At 36.5% G+C, this 21538-nt stretch overlaps 1 protein-coding gene across 2 annotated transcripts in view; it reads right to left on the bottom strand.

Annotated features, from left to right (window-relative positions):
* PLOD2 (procollagen-lysine,2-oxoglutarate 5-dioxygenase 2) overlaps nucleotides 1–21538 on the bottom strand; it is a 94180-nt gene that overhangs the window by 33599 nt on the left and 39043 nt on the right. For both annotated transcript variants that reach the window (XM_081301894.1, XM_081301893.1), the window contains exons 2-4: nucleotides 15091–15182; nucleotides 12236–12372; nucleotides 118–281 (exon numbers count right to left, since the gene is read on the bottom strand). In XM_081301894.1, the coding sequence (XP_081158020.1) occupies nucleotides 118–281; nucleotides 12236–12372; nucleotides 15091–15182 (393 nt within the window). The remainder of the gene's footprint in view (nucleotides 1–117; nucleotides 282–12235; nucleotides 12373–15090; nucleotides 15183–21538) is intronic.

The raw sequence follows: 21538 nt of genomic DNA on the forward strand, positions 1-21538 counted from the left end.
AGTCATAAGATGACAGTTATTTAAAACTTCATGTCTACATTTTTTTAAAATGATGATACATTAGTACCTAAAATTTATTCAGATTGGCATTAAACATTTTCCCCAGGTGTCACCCACCTCCAGCATTCAGGTAGCGCTTCCCAAAGTGCACCACAGGATACTTGTCTGCCAGTCTCTTATCTGGCCAGAGAATTCCATCTGCTGCAAAGACTACTTTGTGGTTTGTCTTTTGAAACTTTTTTAGAACTTCTTCTGGACCACCAGCAAATACAACATCGAAGCTATTCAATGAAAGAAAAAATGAGTTTTAAAATACATATGCTGGAATTTAGGTATATAAACACCAAGAAAAGGTCCTTAATAAAAATCAGGATTTAGAATCCAACACAAGATTAATTAACCAGCTATTTACAGAGCACATCAAAAATTTCCCCAGACTTAAACTACATGGATTGTATTGAATTTTAGTGTTTACTATATATTAGCCAAATAGAATTTCAAATAAAAGACAGTTTTTGCAGTGATAGTCTTGATATTATTTAATAATCACCACCAAAATAAAAAGCTCTAAAATGGTATTGAAATGTTAGAAATTATTACATGTTGTCTAAATTAATAATACAGACATAATCTTTTAACAACGTTGCTACTTTAACTACCTGATATTTCAATTCAATTTGTACTAATCCACTATCATTTATGAATAAATATCATGAATATACACTTAATATTTCAGTTATTATATATACTGCAATCTTAAAAAAATTGTTCTGACCAGCATATTTTTTACAGCTCAATAAACTTGAAAAAATGTGGTAATTGATAATATAATTTAACTTTTATTTATGAATGGATTTATTTCTCATCATTTATTCAAAGAATCACAATGATCAATGTAAAAGCCATTGTCTAAAATATTTCTGCTCTGTGGTATGTTCCCTATTCACTACAACCTCAAAACCTCTGCATTTTTTTTAATATCAGTGTATCACAAGGACACACATTTTCAAAGATTATAATTTAATGACTTATCCCAGGTGGCAAGAAATCCAAGGGAACAAATGCTCCCAAATCCAGCTCAAGGTCTTCCTCAGAGTCAATATTCCAGATGGATTCATTCTCAAGGAGCTAGCTAATATGCTTGGCTAATAGTTAGGAATGACATAATACTTAGTAAATTATAACATTACATATGAATAATTCTATCAAAATAAAACACACTATTGTTTATCTCTTGGATAAAAAAAAAAATTAAACACATTAGCGGGGAGTATTCCAAATGACCTCCATTATACATTCTCAGGCCCATGTTTTAATTGTGGAATCTACCAAATGTAAGACATATGGCCATCCTGCTTAGAAGCTATGGTGAAGCTCCATGTGGCCTCATGACCTGTTCAGTTCAAGGGAATACAGGTAGAACTTGGATAGACAGTCTCAGGTCCTATGTTTTAAAAAGGAAGTTGCTTGCTTCAACTTGCTGCCCTCCCCTCTTTGTGGAGAGCCAGAGTTCATAAGTGAAAAAAATACCTTGACCTATACACCCTCACTATATATTCAATTCTAACTCTAGGGGAAAAAAAAGAAAGAGAAAAAGCAAGAAAGGGAGTTAAAAATGTAGAGAATATACAACTAAATTTTGTTGTTTTGTTGCTTCATTTATGTAATATTTAAAATAATAACAGCATTGGGATCAGAGGTACAGATTATTTCTTTTTATTTCAAACTATTCTGGAGGAATAAAATTTATCATTTGTTTTTACTTTAGCTATGAAGATCATCATTTCAAAATTAAAATATCTACATATGAGTATGTAGAAACAGATAGATATATACACATACACATTGGTACATAGTTTTTTTTTTTCCTTCCAGGATCAAGAGGCAAGAAAGTACATATTAAACAGCCTTATCACAACATCACTCACAGCACACAGTTTGAAGTCTGCCAGTTGAGTTTCTAAAGCCAGTGTTACCACTTGCTCTAAGAGTAACAGTGAATAACTTATTGAACCTCCCTATGATTTAGTTCCTTTATTTATAAAATGGAGCAGAAGTAGTATCGATCTCATCAATCACTTGTAAAAAGAGATTAAAAACTAACAACAAACCCTGGATGTTGTAAGCATCAATGTTATCCAAAACTAAGACCATTATTAACTAAAAAAGAATGTTCCTATCACAGGAGAGACAGAGGATACCTAATTTTTAAGTTTATGCCAACCTGAAAGTTAAAATAATTTAATTTTTACCCAGAGGCAGGTGTTTTTTAAAATATAAAGTTGTTCTGATTAAAACCTCAAAATAAGTATTCCATTCCCGTTTATCAAAAACCAATAATAACAACTGAATTAATTTGATTTAAAAAAGAAAATAATAAATTTCTTCTCCTTTTCTTCTAAGCACAATGGATTTCTTCAGTTCTGTGTTTGTAAATACAGGTACTTTCCTCCAAACTACTAGCTGTTGATAATTCTTTTAAATATTGAATATTAAGACATAAGAGTAGTTTTTATTTTGGCTGTGAGTGCTGTCTCTCTGAGATAGACACTGCCATAGACCTCCAAAGAAAAGAGGAACCCAATCTATTTTTTGGAAATGGGGTGGAGCAGGTATGCTTAGAGAATCTTATGATCAAAGGCTTACACCAGATTAATTCAGAAAACTTTCAGGTAGCATCACTTATTTAAACACTATAAATGCAATTTTGGAAAGTGAATACTAAATCTTTGAAATCCCAGTAAACAGTACAGACCTATACACACTGTATGGCAACTATAAAGGTCAACATTCTGTCATGGAGGAGTTGTGGCAATTTTCACATGAATAATTAATTCATAAGTATGAATTAATTTAAAACATGCAATTATTTTAAAGAAAACAGTGAAGGGAAAATGATTTTCATATAATTCAAGTAAATTTTGATTGTATAAAAATATAAAGTTGTTGAAATTTTTCCCCTTTCAATCTAGTAGCACTGTTCCTTTGTGTTTGAGTACTTTAGAAACTTTTTTCTTTTTTTTTGAATCTATTTAAAACTTCTCAAAGGGCAAGAAAGTTTTTCTACTTAAAATCATTTTGGCCACAAAAACTCAAATTTTGTTTTCAACAAAGAATGCACAAAGGTCATAAAAATAATTCTCATACGAACTCAGTCCACTTAAATATGAAGAATAAAATAAAACTTTCCACAGTTAACTATGGTAAATATTCCTGAGTCCTGCAAAAGCCATAGATTCCACATTACGTGGTCATATTGAGTCCCGCACCAGACATGTCAGAGCCCCATCTCCAACAGGTCATTGAGACTGACACGTGTTTGCCCTTCTGTGTTCCCTGGTTCTATGGTGCCATCAGCCACTGGATCCCCAGATTGAAAACGTTCATGTAGCCCTGACTCCTCCCTCTCTCAGCCTGTCATTAAATCTTCTGCCAAACACTAGTGATTCCATCTCCTTAATCTGTTTAACATTCAGATCCTCTACAGCATCACTAGAAGGCACTGGCCTAGACTCATTAAGACATCCTATGGGTTACCACATCACCCATGTCCACATCACCCACTTCTAATTAGGACTGTCTGACATCCTCCCCACAGTGCCCGTCCCCAGACCCAATTAGTGGTTTTCAACTATGATCTAAGGCAGGAGTCAGCAAATATTCACTCCATCTCTCACCTTTTACAGAAAATAGTTTAGCTCTGAAGGCCACATGGTCTCCGTCAAACATGGTAACCCTGCCACTGTGGTGCAAGAGCAGCCACAGACTGTATGCAAATGAACAAGCAGGGCTGGGTTCCCAGAACACTGCTGTATAAAGCAGGCAATGAATTAATATTCAGAATATACCAAGAATCCAACAAACTTAACCACCCCCAATAACCCAATCAACAAATGCGCAAAAGAACTGAACATAGAACTTCTTAAAAGAATAAACACAAATGGCCAACAAATATATGAAAAAATGTTCAACATCTCTAGCAATCAGGGAAATGCAAAGCAAAATGACACTGAGATTTCATCTCACTCCCATCAGAATGGCAATGATCAAAAATACAAACAACAACAAATGCTGGCAAGGTTGTGGGGGAGAAAGGAACCCTTGTATGTTTTGGGGGGGCCTGCACACTAATACACCCACTCTGGAAAGCAGTATGGAGATTCCTCAAAACACCAGGAATGGAACCACCATATGACCCAGGTGTCCCACTCCTGGGTGTTTTCCCAAAAGATCTAAAATTGCCATTCTACAGCAATAGAGCCACATCAATATTTGTAGCAGCACAATTCACAATAGTTAGATTATGAAATGAACCCAGATGCCTGTCAATAGATGAATGGATTAAGAAATTATGGGGTGTGTGTGTGTGTATGTGTAAATATATATAAACATATGGCTGAGTTCTATTCAACCATAAAAAAGAATGAAATTGTGGCGTTTGCTGGTAAATGGATGAAAATGGAAAGTGAAATTAGCCAAACTCAGAAACTTAAAAGTCAGATGTTTCCTCTCATATGCAGAAGCTAGAATAAAATAAAAGGGAAGATAAGGATAATAAATATCAATTAAAAGACAAGCAAAAGGAAGTCTAGCAGAACAGAGAAAGGAGAATGGGAGAGGGCAAAGAAGCTGAGAAGGAAAGGGGAGGATTATGAACTGAAATCAATTTCCATGCACGTGTGAGTTTGTCAGGATGAAGCCAACTATACAGCTCTAATTAAAAAAAAAAAAAAAAAGGCAATAGGATGAACCACAGTTTATTGACCCGTAGAGTGAAATCTAAGTGAATCATATGAGTCATATGATGTGTCACCTGCACCTTTCCTCATGATGGCACCTCCTCTTAGTACCTATTTTCTCAACTGGGTCCAAAGCAACACATTTCAGGGTCCTTTCCCAGGACACCTCCTCTACAAAGCTCTCCTTGATGACCCTACTGGAAAACACCATTTCCCTCCTCTTAACACCCACAGCTCTTCTCCTCTCCGCCTTCACCACAGTTATTGTTTTCTGTTCTTCATGCTAAGAATGCTTACCTCAGATTAGACTACATGTTTCTCCTTCAAATGCTAGATCCATGTCTTTTTTATTCTATATATCTCCTTGGCCTTGGATTTTGAAGATAGTCAATAAATATTTGTTGTACAAATGAATGAATTAGTGAATGAATGAATCACTCCAAGTCTCAACAAGAAGCAAAACCTACCATGCAGCCGGAAAAACAAAGCAACAGAAGTCTCCCCTAATTGTGACTTATTCTTTCCCAATCCAATATTTTCATTATCATCACTAACATAAACTTAAATAAAAGTTATAATCATCCAAACTATTAGCAGTTAGTGTCTGAAAGCTTAAATAAAGTCTCATAAACTGAAGCTTTAGAAGGGGTAACAACAACAACAACAACAACAACAACAAAAAAAAAAACCGAAAAATTCTGTTGTCACATCTTCACTTCAAATATGTGTCTGTATTTCCAGAGACAAAATTAACACCACAAACCAACACCAAGGCGCCACACTTTAACAGCCCCTAGGCACACACACACAATCAACCCATTTAAAATATCCACCCACAGGTACTTGCAGAATAAATTATGATCAAATCACAGTAGAAAATTATCACATAAATTTTAGCCACTTTGGAGAGAGGAAAAGGGAGCTAGTTGGGGGAAAATTTTAAAAACCAAATATTGTTTGGTAAATTTTCCTCCTAATGACATATAATTCCATTTACATTTCACTTCATGAGGTCGGGCAGAGGCAGGGTCAGTGAAGACTGCCTAGTTGGAAGGTCGCTTCCCACAAACCGTGTTTTGGAAAGTTGCAGCCAAGTGCTGGACAAACCTCTGGCAGGGAGAGAAGTCAGGGAGAGAGGAGTGACAAAGACGTTAGTGGGCTCGCTCCAGCGGCAGCTCTCTGGGGGGGCCACAAGGCTTCACTTGCTTCTGCACCAGTCTCTTTATTTGGGAAATGATGAGATTAATTAAAAGAAAACTCCCCTCCAGTTCTAAAATAATAACAAAGCTTATCTCTGAAACATTAACACTTTGAATGCTGATATACATTTAGTGCATAAGTGTTCCATGAATCAATAAAGAAATAAATCTTTTTTTTTAATTCCTTACACTTAGTGTGACCCAGCTGGGATGTGCCAAATACAACACACACAAAACTGTTGAGCAAAGCATGTACCCAGAGGGTTGGATTCCATTTCAGTCGGTGCCCCCAGCCACAGCAGCTAGTACTATATTTTACACATATAGGTGCTTAATGAATACATGTTTACTAAGAAGAGCAAAAATTGAAGGGTAGACCCACTCACTATTAGATAGAGGGGAGTGAAGGCAGGGGAGAGGATATAGGTGTAGGAAAGATAGCAGAATGAATGACATTATTGCCTTATGTACATATATAACTATATAACCAGTGGAATTCTACATCATGTATAACCAGAAGAATGAGAAGTTATACTTCAAAATGCATGATGTATCAAAGTGCATTCTACTGTCTTGTATAACTAATAAAAACAAATTTTTAAAAATTTAAAAATATGAAGAGTAGACAGTCTGCTTTGGGAATACATACAGAGCAATCACACGTGAGACGAGCTAGGACAATCAACCAAGACTGATATGATCACCAAAACCCCTTTGTGTTTTTAAGTGCTTCTTCCTCATTCCTACCTATGTGGCACTAATGCGCCCACTCAAACCTCAGCAGATATCATCAATAAAAACCCAGAATCACTCCTTTCCCACTTCATTCCTAAGCACATTGTACTCTCTCCCCAATGACCAAGAAGACGGTGTAATATATTTGAGTGACAGCTGACGATTTAAATCTTTCTGTCAAAAAAGAAAGAATGAAACAGTATAGAAACAGGAACCTCGACGTGTTTTGGCTTTCTTTCATGCTAACATAATGAAATGTTGTCCCTCATTAATGACTGGTTTCTCAGTGCCTGCACACTCCACCTGCCTCACAGCCCAGGAGGAAGAGCCTGTTAAATAAATCTACCATTAAAATTATAGACATCATATTGGAAGGTTTTGCTTCTATATAAATTGTGTAACACAAAACAAAGGTGGAAATAGTAGGTACACATTAACTTGAATTATGAGAAGTATAAAATGTTACTAGAAAACAAATACAATAGATCTTGTTACTTTTAGAATAATATGCATAAATTACACTTCTATAACAATAACAACAGCTGGTTGCAGTGGCACACACCAGTAACCCCAGCAACTCTGGAGGCTGAGGCAGGAGGATCTCAAGGCCAGCCTCAGTAACTTAGTGAAGCTGTAAGCAACTTACTGAGTGTCTTCCTCAAAATAAAAATCAAAAGGGCTGGTAATGTAGTTCAGTGGTAAAGGACACCCCTAGGTTCATTTCCCAGTACCAAATAATAATAACAAGAAAATCAGAAAAATAATCTTCTAACAAACAATTCACCAACTGATCCGTTAAAACATGATCTTGGCATAATTTACTAAAGTAAATGATGCTAAAGTTAAGATGATGCCAACATTCAGGTTGTTTTAAAAACACACATCCTGAGGTTTGTTCGGTCTTGGTGGCTGAGGAGGTGTGACACAAGTGAGAACTCCCTGGGAATCTGCACATGGCTCTTTCTCTACAGTGCTATGGTCAATGCCCAGATCACATTTTGTGCTCAATACGTGCACACTGAGTGCCGAGAGAAAAAGTGGCTCCGTGAACTCACTTTTTCTATAAATAATGCTCAGTGAGAAGCCAAAAGAAACAAACACTAGTTGACATAAGAAGGACCAGAAGAGGAAACAGCATCCTTTTCACAGTTTCTGTTTAATAGTCAATTTTTAATCACTTTAATCCTTACAAAGATTCAAATGTCTTTCTGACTTTAGAATTCACTTTATTTTTCCAATAAATAAAAGAAAAAAAGGTTGAAAAAAAGTTTGGAAATACTCATCATATTTCTCCCCTTCAAAAGGTCTGTTTCTCCTTGTGAAGCAACTCACTGTTATCCCTTGCTATGGTGCCCAGAAAATACATAAATACATAAATAAACCAGCTTCACAGTGTGGAGCAAACAACTAAATTCAGCCTAGAGGATCAGTGATAGGGCACAAGGTAGCACAGCACAGACTGGTGTGATTAGATTGCTCCTCCATTTTTTAGACACAGTTTATTTATCTTGGACCAACCTCCCACACCACAGCCACCAAGGAAACTACTAAAATAATGACTTCACTTTAGATCATTTTAATCATATATATCAGCATTCATGGTGTAGCACTGACTACCATTCTACTTTTTTTTTTTTTTTTTGGTGGTGGTACCAGGGATTGACCCCAAAGGCCCTTAACTCCTGAGCCATGCCCTCAGGTAAGTTGCTTAGGGCATTGCTTAATTGTTGAGGCTGATTTTGAACTTTCCATCCTCCTGCCTCAGCCTCCAGAGCCAATGAGATTACAAGTGTGCGCCACTGTGCCCTACCCATTCAATTTTTCTTAAGTTTAGTTTTCCTTACATTCTCTTTAATTGGCAATAGCCAATCCCTTTATCTTATGTCAAAGGCTTAATCATGTTTAAACAAATACATGGATGAACTGGAAGGTTTCTACCTACCAAAATATTTTAAGCAAATGCTTTCACAAAAGAAAATACTCCTTTTTCATAAGGCCAATAACTACCACCAAATATATCTTGTGAATAATACATATACTGAGGGTCTTTAAAACCGAGCACATTCGAGTGCTGATTAATTGAGATATACACATTACTGGCCATGAAATTCTGCCCTGTCCCTAATTCAAACTCAAGTAACGGCACGGACGTTATTTCTAACTATTTTTCTTCAACATAATTTTCTTAGTTTAAAAGAAATTTTCTCAAGTCTATAAGAATAAAAGTGTCAACATTTTTACTAAATGACCTTATCTGACACTCAAAAATCTGGTAGAATGGTTCCACCATGTGCTTACATTAGGGCGTGGGATGCTGCTGGCTTCTAGTTCAGCACAGCAAGCATTATGTGAGGATATTCAGTGAGTATGAAAGTTACTCCCAAGAACACCACTTTTTGTTACAGTTTAGTTTATGCACTGTCTCTACAAAAGAAAGAAACAACATGTGGTCCCCATAGAAAAATTAAAGCTGCTCACCTGTCTTCATTGTGAACACAGTAAAAGAAATACATGCTTTATAAGGCAATTCTAAAAGTAACACAAAGTACCTTATCATAAATGCTCTTCCAGAGATATAAAGGTATTATAAAACCATCTAGGATAATTTCTCTTCCTAAGGGAATCTGCAGCTATCAAGTAACAATATTTATCCTCCAAATTTTCATTAGTTTGCTTCAAAAGAACAATTTTTGTCCTTTAAAAGCCACTAAATGCATTGCACATGTCCATAGTTGCTCTAACCAAGAGATCATCAAACCATACAAATTGCAAATAAACACATGTACTCACATACACACACACACACACACACACACACACACACACACAAGCTTTAAATAACTTTTTAAAAAATATTGGAGGCAATTTCATATGTAGAGATCTTCAAGTTTAGTTTTCTTTTGAAAAGAATCCAAAACCTTGACAAATATTAATTTTTATCTAAATTAAATATGATAAATCTTATTCTGTAGAGTGAGTTTTTTAAAAGATCCAGCCTCTTATTTTAGATGTTCCAAAATTTAATTCAGAATATACATTCTCATGACGCAACTTCATAAAACTGTTTCTAATTTAATGCATAAATGCTACCTAAATGAGGACAAGGGACCCTTATCACATATTAGAAATGTTCTAAAATTGAATAGTAATGATGATTATACAACTTTGTTAAGTATACCAAAATCACTAAATTTTACATTTAAAATACACAAGTCATGATATAAAGATTATTTTAAAGGCCTATGTAAACAAATAATTGCATCAATCTGTGCATTTTTATATAGTAGTGCCTTATGCTTTTACAAAACTAACTATTATAATTGAATCATCCTTTTAAAAAAATCACATGAAAAATAGGTGTTTGTTTGCTTAAGATGAATGTATCTTGAATTCTGACCCTTCATCAAAAAATGAGCAATTTTTAAAAAATAGAATAGGCAATGGATTTAAAATAATTTATAAAGAGCTGAATTCAATTCTCCTGGGCCCAGTACACAATACCGACATAATGTTCAATTATATTCAACACATTGTATACAATGCTTTTTTAAAAGAGGAAAAATATACCCTAAAATGTCAGCAGCTGTTCCGCCCCTCTGTGCCCTCTTGGCTACTTTCCCCTGTACCCTTGGCTGAGCCACAAGATGGGGACACTGGGTGATGGTGGAGAAAACCTTAATGACTCCTTTTGGACAAGGACTTAGCCGAGTTGGGCCTTGGTCTTTCCAGCTGGCTGGCTGTTCTCAGAGGTGTGAGACATGGCTTCCGTCTGGCTCACTGATCAATCTCAAACACTAAGAGTACCTTGAAGACACTGGCCTTCTATTAAAATACAACCATTCTTTCTGTCCAGCTGGGTTTAAATATCATCTAAATACACAAATCCAACATCCAGCTGGCTCTAGATCACAGGAGACCCAAGTCTCCTTAGAAACAAACTGGCCTCACTTCACCAGTTCCCCAAGGCAAAAGCTTGGATTGGCAGGAGAAGGAGGGGATGATAGGGGAGGGGAAGAGGATAGGATTCTTTCGAAAACCCATGAAGAGGTTGAGGATCTGAAATCATTATTGGCTCCTATGTGGAAGCTTTCACAAGGAGAATCTGCTTCACAGTCAAAACCCAAATGTACATTTGGAAACTTCAAGCTAACTGATCTAGTTATTGGAAATCTATGGTAATTTTAAACCAGAATATACCCAATATTTAATCTAAACAGTTTTTATGATGAATTACTTTATTTTATTTTTATTAGGGAAAAGTACATAACAACAGACAATGTAGAAAAATTCCCAGTACACAAGCTCAGCCCACAGGGTTTCCAAGGTATGCCATGCCAAAGCACATCTTGCCCAAAAAGGTAAACATGAGCAGAACGTAATTTCTTGCCTGGGAGACATCAGGAAAATTCCAAAGATACAAGTATTATGGATTCTTTCCAAGTTTTCAGGTGCTGATGGTATGGAAACTTCATTATTTCAACTTTCATGTTCACATTTGTGTCTCTTATTTACATCCTTATATTTTAAAAAGCTCTCTTATTTTCATTGGCAAATAAGAGTCCTTTTAACTTTTTTCAAAATAAAAGATATAAAAAGTCCTTTCTAAGTTAAAGAGGAAAATACAAAGGGATTTAAAAATGAGTGATCAGTAACCCAAAACATAAAAATAAAAATAAAAAAAACAAAGAATGTGAGAAAGAAAAGTGACAACTTGAAAGAGTCATGACAAGTTGATCTATTTTTTTTTTAATATAAGAAGAAGCTAAGAGAAGATTGCAGATACTCCAAATTATTCAGGACAGTGGAGTATACAAAAAGCAGTACTTATGGGCTAGGGGGATACAGTATTTATACTCTAGGGGGATAGCTTGGTGTTAAAGCATCCTTTGAATGCAAACCGAGGGCTGATTCCCAGCACCAAAACAAAAAGATATTTATACATTGAGAAGGTTCTTCTCTCACAACAACACCGGCATTCTTGCATTTCACTTATGTTTATAACTTCACATGATATTTTTTCCACCCCAGGGTAATCAGAATCGGTTGAGCCACCCTTCTTAACAGAAAAGTTCAACATGACCTTTACTTCTTCACTAAAACATGAATTTCACAAAAGCATTAGCCTATACCATGTTTTCTCATTAGTGTCCATAGCAACTCTTTTTTTTTTTTTTAATGCTAAGGATTAAACCCTGAGCCTGTGCATGCTAGGAAAGCATTCTATCATTGAGCTGCATCCCCAGTCCTCTGTATTTTTCATTTTGAGATAGGATTTCACTAAGTCTCCCAGGATGGCCAAATTTATGCTCCTCCTGCTTCAGCCTCCCACGGTGCTGGGATTATAGGCGTGCACCATTTCACCTAGTGTAAATCCTCACTTTAAACATATTACACGATTATGTCAGACCATGGTTTTATAACTATGAGAAAAATCTAGTTTTTAAAACAATGATTCCTCATCAATAAGATAATTTAATGCATAATAACACATAGATATAAATCTCAACCTTTTAAAAAAATAATTTAATATAGACTGAAAAATCCACAGGGTGTGTCTCTTACCATTCAGTGAACAGGATCACCAGATCATCTTGACTGGCATATTGTTCCATGACTTCTTTCATTAATCTCACTTTTTGGCCCCCTCCAATACTATTAATGCCATCTCCCCCTCTCCACTCTTCTCCTTGACCAAGGACCTATCAAAGAAATCAACATTTCAACCCTAAGCAAAACTCAGATTAAATTATGACAACACCATAAAAAACTTAAAATCATCGCCAACTTTACAGTCCTACACCATAACCCACTCTCCACGTGTCACATTAAATCATGATGCCAGAAAAAAAGAAATTAATGACTGGATCAGTCATACTTCTTTAATATTATCCACCCCAAAAATGCCATTCCCAATTTTATCATTTCAAAAGTTGAGTCTACTGCATGCAGCTGGACTGAGGAAATATTTCTTGTATCTTATTATTCTTTGTTCAGCATAAAACTAAAAAGAAAATGAAGAGACCTTCCATATCAGTTTTTTTTCAATCTGGTAGGAAATGTGTAAGATCAAGACTGAAATCCCCTGAAGCCCAGGGTTCTCCTTGACTGGCCCTGAAGCAATTTCCTACCAAACCAAAATGGATTGTTCAGGGAAATGCAGAGGCCATCAAATAACCGGGCACTTTCTTTACCTTTTAAATCTTCAAATGTCTTCGTTCTTGTTAAGAATTTATCAATGCAAGAAACTGCCTGCACACAATTAACTGGAGCTACACCTGTACCCTTGATCTTCACTATGCACCTGTACCTTTGATCTTCACTGTATACCTGCACCCTTAGTGCTACACCTGTACCTCTGACATTCACTATACTCTGTACCCTTGATCTTCACCGTGCACCTGTACCCTTAGAACTACACCTGTACCCTTGACCTTCACTGGCACATGAGTCTCCACAGGGCCTCCTGAGTTAGAAACACACTGTTGACACACCTGGCCCTGAGGCAACAGGAGCATAAGATGTGTCCCTCCTGTCATACACAGTTTTATCTTTTGTTTCCTCAAAACAGTGTCTGAAGGTGCTAAAATATTGATGTATTAGGAGACTAGGGGAACATAACTGAGGAGAACATAACTAAAAATAAAGACAAATGAAAAAGGAAAACTAAAAATAAATAAATACCATGAGTTGTCACTGTCCTTAACACAAAGCCAAATATAAATCTGTTGGCAAAGCAAGCCAGTGGACTCCCAGCCTCAAATCATTTCATCATTTCATTTCATCTCTACCTATAATCAGGAATGGGAGGAATATTCCACCCATGAAAACTCAAACTCGTGTGGATCTGGATTCAAATGATTTCTAATCTAGCAGAATTATTGTTTTTTACTTGATTGGTTTCATAACCCTTCTGGAGGCTCTGATGCTGCAATAGCAACTGCCCTGGCCACACCTGAGGGTCATACAGTGCAGTGTCAGGCCATGCAGCATGCGCTGGACCTCAGGGTGCTCCAGAATCGCACCAGAATCCGTAGACAACTGGAGAAAGCACAGAATTTGTTATTCAGCTGTTCTGAGGTGGCCTGAGTGTTTCCTTTCTAACTAGTTCCCAGGTGAGGAGGGTACTGTGGTTTGAAGTCCACACTTTGAAAATCACTGCATTACAAAATGGGAAGCCAGCAGAAAGGGCATGAACTCCAGAGCCAGTCAAATAGGGCTGTGGTCTAAGACCTCACAGGTTGTAGCTGTGGACCTTGGAGCAAGTTCTCTTTGCCCATAAATAAATATGTACCTTACATTGTTCATATAATGACTAAGAAGGTACCATATGGAAAGTTCCTGGCCAGGTGCCTTGCACATAACAGTCTATTTTGTCAGCCCAGTCTGAAGCCAAAAGATCCTCCTAAAAGACTTCAGAAATGTTTTATCCTAATTCTTCTTTGACTTCAGTGAATGTCACTATATTTCTCGTCTCTCTTAACATACTTTGAACATATTTTCATTGATCCTTTATTAAGCACGTGCACCTCTGACCTTCATTGTACTCTGTCCCCTTGTTACCACCCTGTCTCTTTCCCTGCAAATTCCACCTCTTGACTAGCTGCTGTGCATCACCATCAGTACCTTCTACTCCAGAGGCTGCCTAAGGAATAAGACCTTTTATTGAATTACATGTAAGTATAGCTCAGTTTCTCCCCAGGCCAAAGCAATCTTTCCCCTCCTTTTATTTTTTTTTTTAATTTCCTGCCTAGATACTTGCTCATTCTCCTTTTATTTGGAGAAAATATCTGGCTAGCAGATCCTTCTATCAAATGAATAAATCAGTAAAAATACTAAGACCCTCCCTCCTCGGTTTAATAGTTCTATCAACCTCCTCAAGTCTCCTCTGATCACATATGAGTAAAATGTCCCCTAGAGATGTCTTCTAAACGTGTTTAGTGTTCCCAAATTCCTCTAAAACAGATACAGAAACAAAACAAGAAAGGAAAAGTAACTCTTAGTGATGGACAAGACAGGTCTCCCCTCCCACAGCCATGCTTCCAATTCCCTGTAAAGAAACCACCTCTGTGGACAACCCATAAGAGAAAAAAATTATTCAGTCACCAAAGAACACTACTGTCTAATCTTTGTACAGCCCCGCAAAATAAATTATTTATATATGCATATATAGATACACATTTACATATTCTTTGTTTTTTAGAACATGCTTATATCAAATATTAGCAAATATTAACAAATTCATTGTCTGCATGGCAAATATTAGTAAGCCCAAAATATATCTTTCAATGTGCATAGAAATAGCAACGATGCAGACAAATTTCATCTTCCTTGAAGGGATTACAGATTTTGTTGTTGACATGAAAAATGTACTTTGGACACATATTCCACCACCTCTATAAAGTAAAAATATACTATACCTTCACCGTATAATTGAAATATTTGGCTGAGTGCATAAATCGGTGAAATCCATCACTTTCTTTTGTTGCTACAGTTATGACTAATAATTTATCTGCAAAGACAGAAGGAAATAATGTAAGTAGGTTTACAAGAGTTTAAATGCTAACACTTTACAACTCAATATAGTGATTAGAAACTTCATTAACCCATGGGAATATTCTGGTATGTTATTCTATGTAAGATGAAACACAGGGCTATTGAAAACCAGGCAATTCAAATTCAATTCAAATGACTAGCCCCTCAATGACAAATTATATTAATGGTAAAGAAAAATTTCATTAGTGTTGGAGGAAAAGCATGTCCTCAATGGATTATTTCAACATTAAGAAGAAAACAAAAAGTCCACTATATGCACATTTAAAGAATCTGTTAAGAGTAAGACCCTTAGATACTATCTAATTCCCCAGCTTCACTGTCACCTGTAAATCTTCCCAGATTTATGACACACATCACTGAGGTGCACCAGACAATTACAGTTTGCTATAGACATGTGGCAAACAAAGAAAAGATCTAATCATAAGACGGATCCAAGTCCACAACAAATCTGAAGTAAGTATTTAAAAACAAAGTCTTAATTTTTCCTTCTTAACCATGAATTCTTTACAAGTCTCAAAAGGCACAAAATTTGCATCTTTTATTTATTGTTTATTTTTTTCCTTTAAAGAATTAGTAGATATGCAGTTTTGAGTTACTACGTTATAAAAGATTATTACTTTCAACCTAATATCTCTCCTTAGCAGAAGCAGGTAGATTTAAGGAGCTAGTTCTTAATATCTACAGAAGCCACTAAAAATAAGACCTATCAGGAAAGGCATGCTGGGAATGCATAAAAGAAACAAAAACAATAGCAAATGCCAAATGGCCTGCGATGCCATTTTTTTTTCCCTCAGTCTAAAGATTTAGGAGGATCCCTGGACTAAGAAAGGCAAAGCTGCCGCATGCAATGGCATATGCCTGTAATTCCAGTTGCTCTGGAGGCTGAGGCAGGAGGAGCACAAGTTCAAGGTCAGCCTCAGCAACTTAGTGAGATCCTGTCTCAAAATTTCAAAAAGTAAAAAGGGCTTAGGATTGAAGATGTAGCTCAGTGGTAGAGCATCCCTGGGATCATGCCCAGCCCTACAAATATTTAAAAGAAAAACAAAACTAATCTCTTCAATATTCTAAGCAGTGAGTTATACCCTTTGATTTTCCCCGTCCATTACGGAATATTCAGAAACTCTTACATAACCCCTAAGCAATAGAAAGTCATTGGTCAATATTAATTGCATCATATAGTCAGTTAAAATAATTATATAGGAACCAAGGTAATTCCTCATCAAGTTTTGAAAATAACTAAAACAATACAACATAAATAACTACAATATACATAAAGAAATAATAAATTCAGCTGGGCACAGTGGCACACGCCTATAATCCCAGTGACTCTGGAGGCTGAAGCAGAAGGACCTCAAGTTCAAAGCCAGCCAAAACAATTTAATGAGGCCCTAAGCAACTCAGTGAGACCCTGTCTCTAAATAAAACACAAAAAGGGCTAGGGATGTGGCTCAGTGGTTAGGCACCCAGGGTTCAATCCCTGGTAGCCAAAAAAAAAGAAAAGAAAAGAAAAGGAATAGTAAATTCAAACATACACTTGTCAAACAAATAAGAAAAGCATTTCAATGAAAATAAATATCCACATTCTTAGGTTTCTTTCAAAAAAGAGGTGATCACTTAAATAATTTTCAACATAGGAAATAAATATTCCAAGAAAAATAAAGTCATTTTCATTGTCAAGTACATATTTTAAATACTTTTAAATAACCCATTGTTTTTACAAAAAAAAAAAATCAAATTATCCTTTATAGAGTTCCCAACAAGCCTTAACAGATTAAAAGAATTTGACATGGTACCAGTCATAATAATTTTAAATTAAGAAATACCATGTTTTATGAGAGGAAGGAGCGTATTTTAAAGGTCTCTTTTCTCTGTAATAAAAAGACTATTTAAAGATAACTATTTATTTTTTTCTACATAAATCATAAGAATTAACTACATGCTTAGATTTTTTTTTTTACTGGACAGAGTTTTACATTAATCATTTCCAGTATAAAATTAATGGCAAGAATTTCATCATCCTTAATAGGAAAGTAATGTTGGCCAGACTGTGATATGACAAAAATGTCACCAAATTCAATGACTCAGAAGGCAAAGCTTAAACTTAAAGAGTCTGACAGTGTCTAGCAATCCTATGCCAAATAAGGGCTCTGTTACTTGAGAACTGTTGCTAATTACACACGAAGAACAAAACAAAAAGACTATGCAATTGTGTCAAAGAAAGGAACATTTAATGACACCGTATATGAGCTGACCCCTCACCTGCATCTCTGCACATCATCTTTCTCATCTTCTCATGAGAAATAATCTTACTCAGCTGAAGAAGGTGCTGAGATGCTCCACTCTCAACTTCTTATCAGTCAATTCAGAGCCCACTTCTTTTAAAAACAAAATCAACCTAAACTTGAATCTTGCTTAGGTTCCAAAATAACTTACAATTCAAATTTACTAGAAATAAAGGGACAGACCATGATGAGTAACAGAAAAGAGATGCCACCAATAAAATCCAGAACATGAGAATTTCTACAGGATAAATGACATATAGAATCAATGGCCAAAGGGAAAAAGGGAAGGAAAACCTGTATTCACTTACAACTAAGAGACATTTCAGCTCTTTAAAAATCATGAACTGTAACTGAGCCCTGACTTGGGAAAACTTAAATATTTACTGATAACCTGAAATAATTTATTTTTAGTAGGCTGAAGGCATTTACATTTTTAAAAGTCATATTCAGACATGCATACTTAAGTATTTACCCAATGAAAAGGTATAGTAGCCGTGATCTGTTTTACAACTTCATGGCAAATAAGCAACAATGAAGGAAGAAAACAAAGATTAAACAAGATTGGCTGCACGGGATGACTGCTGGAACTGATTTAGTTTCGTTCATGTCTGCAAGTTCCTATAATTAAAAAGCAAAGAGTTCAACATCTATGTGAAATTTCTCATCTTCCAAACATAAAATTGGAAGAAAAATATGTACTACAATTTTGTTAATAGTCTGAATCACCTAAGTAAAAGGAAAGATGAAATGCACAAAGAAATTGTTAGAACCAAACAAGATTATAATTTAAACAAGTATAATTAATACCTTACTGGATCCATCCTCTACAAAAGAAGATAAAGCAATGTGACCAACGAAAGAAAGGGATTTCAGAGTAAGAACCTACCAACCTCTATTACCGTCATCTTAAGAACAATAGCTGTGGAGAATGGTGACTTGAGTCATGGTCTCTCTGCCTGCCTTGTGGCTGTGTTGTGCTGGGAACTTCCTGGGTGCAAAGGTGCAGGTAAAGCTGGCCCAGTTGCTAGAATGACACCCAGCCCAAGAAGGCTCCATGCAAAGGGCAGAGATGCATCAGTCTGGACCTTGAACTCAGGCACCAACTTGTGGAACGTAGAATTCTGAGCATAGCAAGAAAACCCCAATGTCTCACCAGTTCTGCATCCTTCAGATGGACTGCTTTGATGAAACCTTCCCCAAAATAACCTTTTGATGAAATCTATATACTAAATGTGCTGCACTAGTTCCTAGTCATCATCCTCCATCAGAGGTTAATGACCCACTTAACCCCAGCTTTTTCTATGTGTGTCTGTTTGTCTCTTCTCAAACCTGCTTCACCCCTTGTCTGGTGTTTTCCTTAATTAACAGCTGCAGCTGAGAGATGGGGCCATGGCAACCTGGCTCCTGGCCTCAAAGAACAGGCAAATGAAGCACAACTGTAATGGTTACCTCTGGCATTGCCTTTTGACTCTATGAGAAATGGATCAATATAGATTGCATGGGAAAGAAATACATGAAAACAGTGGAGTGGATTTGAAGAATTACTTACCAAATGCAAACCACTTCACAATGCACTATATCTTATTAACTCACTACAGGCTTCAGTGGAGATGGGCATGTGTTGTTAGAACCATTTCTTTTTCCTCCTCCAAACAGTTGCTGCTATTAGGGGAGAGTTTATCAATACCCAGTGGTGATCTAACTTCCCTTTTCATAAATGAACTATGAGTATAAAACACAAAGTCATTTTGCTGGCACATCCTGTCACCAGATGCTGAAATCCACTGTTTTAATGATGGCATCCCATTAAGTAGCTCAGCACTAGCCCACCTGCCTTTGATACCTATCTTTCTAAGTAGCTTTACACACAGACCTTGATTTTTAATTTGCAAAAATCAAGAATAATACTCCTATCACAGAGCTCCGAGAACACTGCTTTCACTTTACAACTAATTTATCTTGTATTAAGACACATCCTTCATCTGTAAAGGTTAATGGTTCTCAATTTTCTACTAAAGGAACATGCTTTCTGAGTAGTGATTACAAAGGGGTGGGGGGCAGCAAGATTTTGCTATAAAAGATCAAATAGTAACTATTTAGGCCTATGGGCAACATAGAGTTTCCATCACTTTTCTACTTACTTCTTTCTCTTTTTCATTCTTTACGTGAGATAGTGAATGACACACTCTCCAGAATCTCATTATCTTTCTCTACTCAAAAGATGCACAAGTAAGATACTTTGTAGCTGATCTGAAAACTCCAGTAAGTTATAATTCCATCTCTTTCTTTAACAGAGATCCAACTAAGGTTTATTTTGGTTTGGGGTTTTTAAGCAGACTTAAGAGCTGAGCGGTAGAGCACCCCTTGGTTCAATCCCCAGTACCACAAGAAGGAGGAGGAGGAGGAAGAGGAGGAGGAGGAGGAGGAGGAGGAGGAGGAGGACGACGACGATGACGACGACAAAAAGACCTCAAATTTTTGCATTTCTCAGCAAGCCATAATTCTAAACCCATGACAATTATCACTTGCCTAGGCATCTACCATAACCTCCCAAGCCCATTTTGCCCACTCTAATCATATCTCTACAAAATTATCACAGAGGTCTTTTCAGAACACCTAAATATCTGGTCAAGGCACCCTGCTACTAAACACCCTCAAATGGCTTTCCACTGATTGATCTTAGGATAGAAGCCAAAACTCCATTACCACAATGGGGTCCCTGATGACCTCTCTCCTCTCCAATCTCATCCACTTCCTCTTTTCCCTTTGCTCTCTCTGCTCCAACCACACTGAACTTTCTTTCTTTTTTTCTTTTCCCAACATTGTCTGCTTCTTTCCACCCAAGAGAAGAGTAAGCACAAGACCATCAACTAATGTCCCTCCCTCATCTCTGGATGGGAGCCACACATACTTGAAATTCTTAACCATAAACCAAATCTTAGACATCTGACCCTCCCCGACTTACAGGAACAGGTCATTACTCATTGCACAGTACTCTCTACCTCTCCTCCAGAGCATTTACCAGAAACTATAATTACAAAGTAATCTGTACAGTTAATATTTAAGGCTAAAATTTCTATTTCCAACTAGATTTCAGAACGGCAGGATGCCTTTTTTCTCACTATTAGTTTTCCGGAGTACTTAGCATAGTTCTCACAGTATTCAGCACACAGTAATGTCTTTGCATTTTTTTCTTTTTAATTTTTAAAGTGATACATAAAAGCATAAAACTTTACATCTGGATGGGGTGTCATGCAATGTTTGGATATGAGCATATATTGTGTATGTTCAGGTTTTTCAATGATGAATTCAGGAACAAGTGATAATAAAATCTCATGTGTACGTGTGTATAAAACAAGGGAGTTTAAAAATTCATATAATTAGTATTTTTATCTTAGACTCAGTGATGAGGAGGTAAAGATTTAAATTAGTCAATAATTTAGCCAAAGTTATCTAACAAGCTACTAGCAGAACCAGTTGTTATCCTTCAAAGTGCATTTTTTTTCCAATATATCAGGTGGACTTACTTCGTGGCAAAAGGTCAAGGGGCTAGAAGCAAACTTTGAGATTTATTCTGTGTGTGAAGTACAAAGACAGCAAACCTGAGACTTCTGTCTTCAGAAAGACCTGCTCACAGGGTTGGTCCTTGGCTGGCATCTGGACAGTCAGATCTGAGATTCTTACCAGATGGCTCTCCAATGGGAAGAGCTTCCCCTTTTCTAAGATAAGAATGGCTCTCTACGCCTTAACAGTACAAACAATGCAGTTCATGCTAAACAACTGCTTTTCTTCTGGGAGTTTGGCAATGGGGTACACAAGTTGCCTGTGTGGCCAATTCTCATTGAAAACTGTGGGCACCAATTCTCTACTGAGTTTCTCTGATAGACAGCATTTCACACATGTTGTCACAAGTAGTAACTGGGGAAATTAAGCACATGCTGTTCAACTCCACCAGGAAAGGACTATTGGCAGCTTATCTCTGGCTTTTCCAGACCTCTCTCATGTACCTTTTCCCTTGTCTGTTTTGCTT

Source organism: Spermophilus citellus, assembly GCF_964194105.1.
Source record: "Spermophilus citellus genome assembly, chromosome: 7".
NCBI lineage: Eukaryota > Metazoa > Chordata > Mammalia > Rodentia > Sciuridae > Spermophilus > Spermophilus citellus.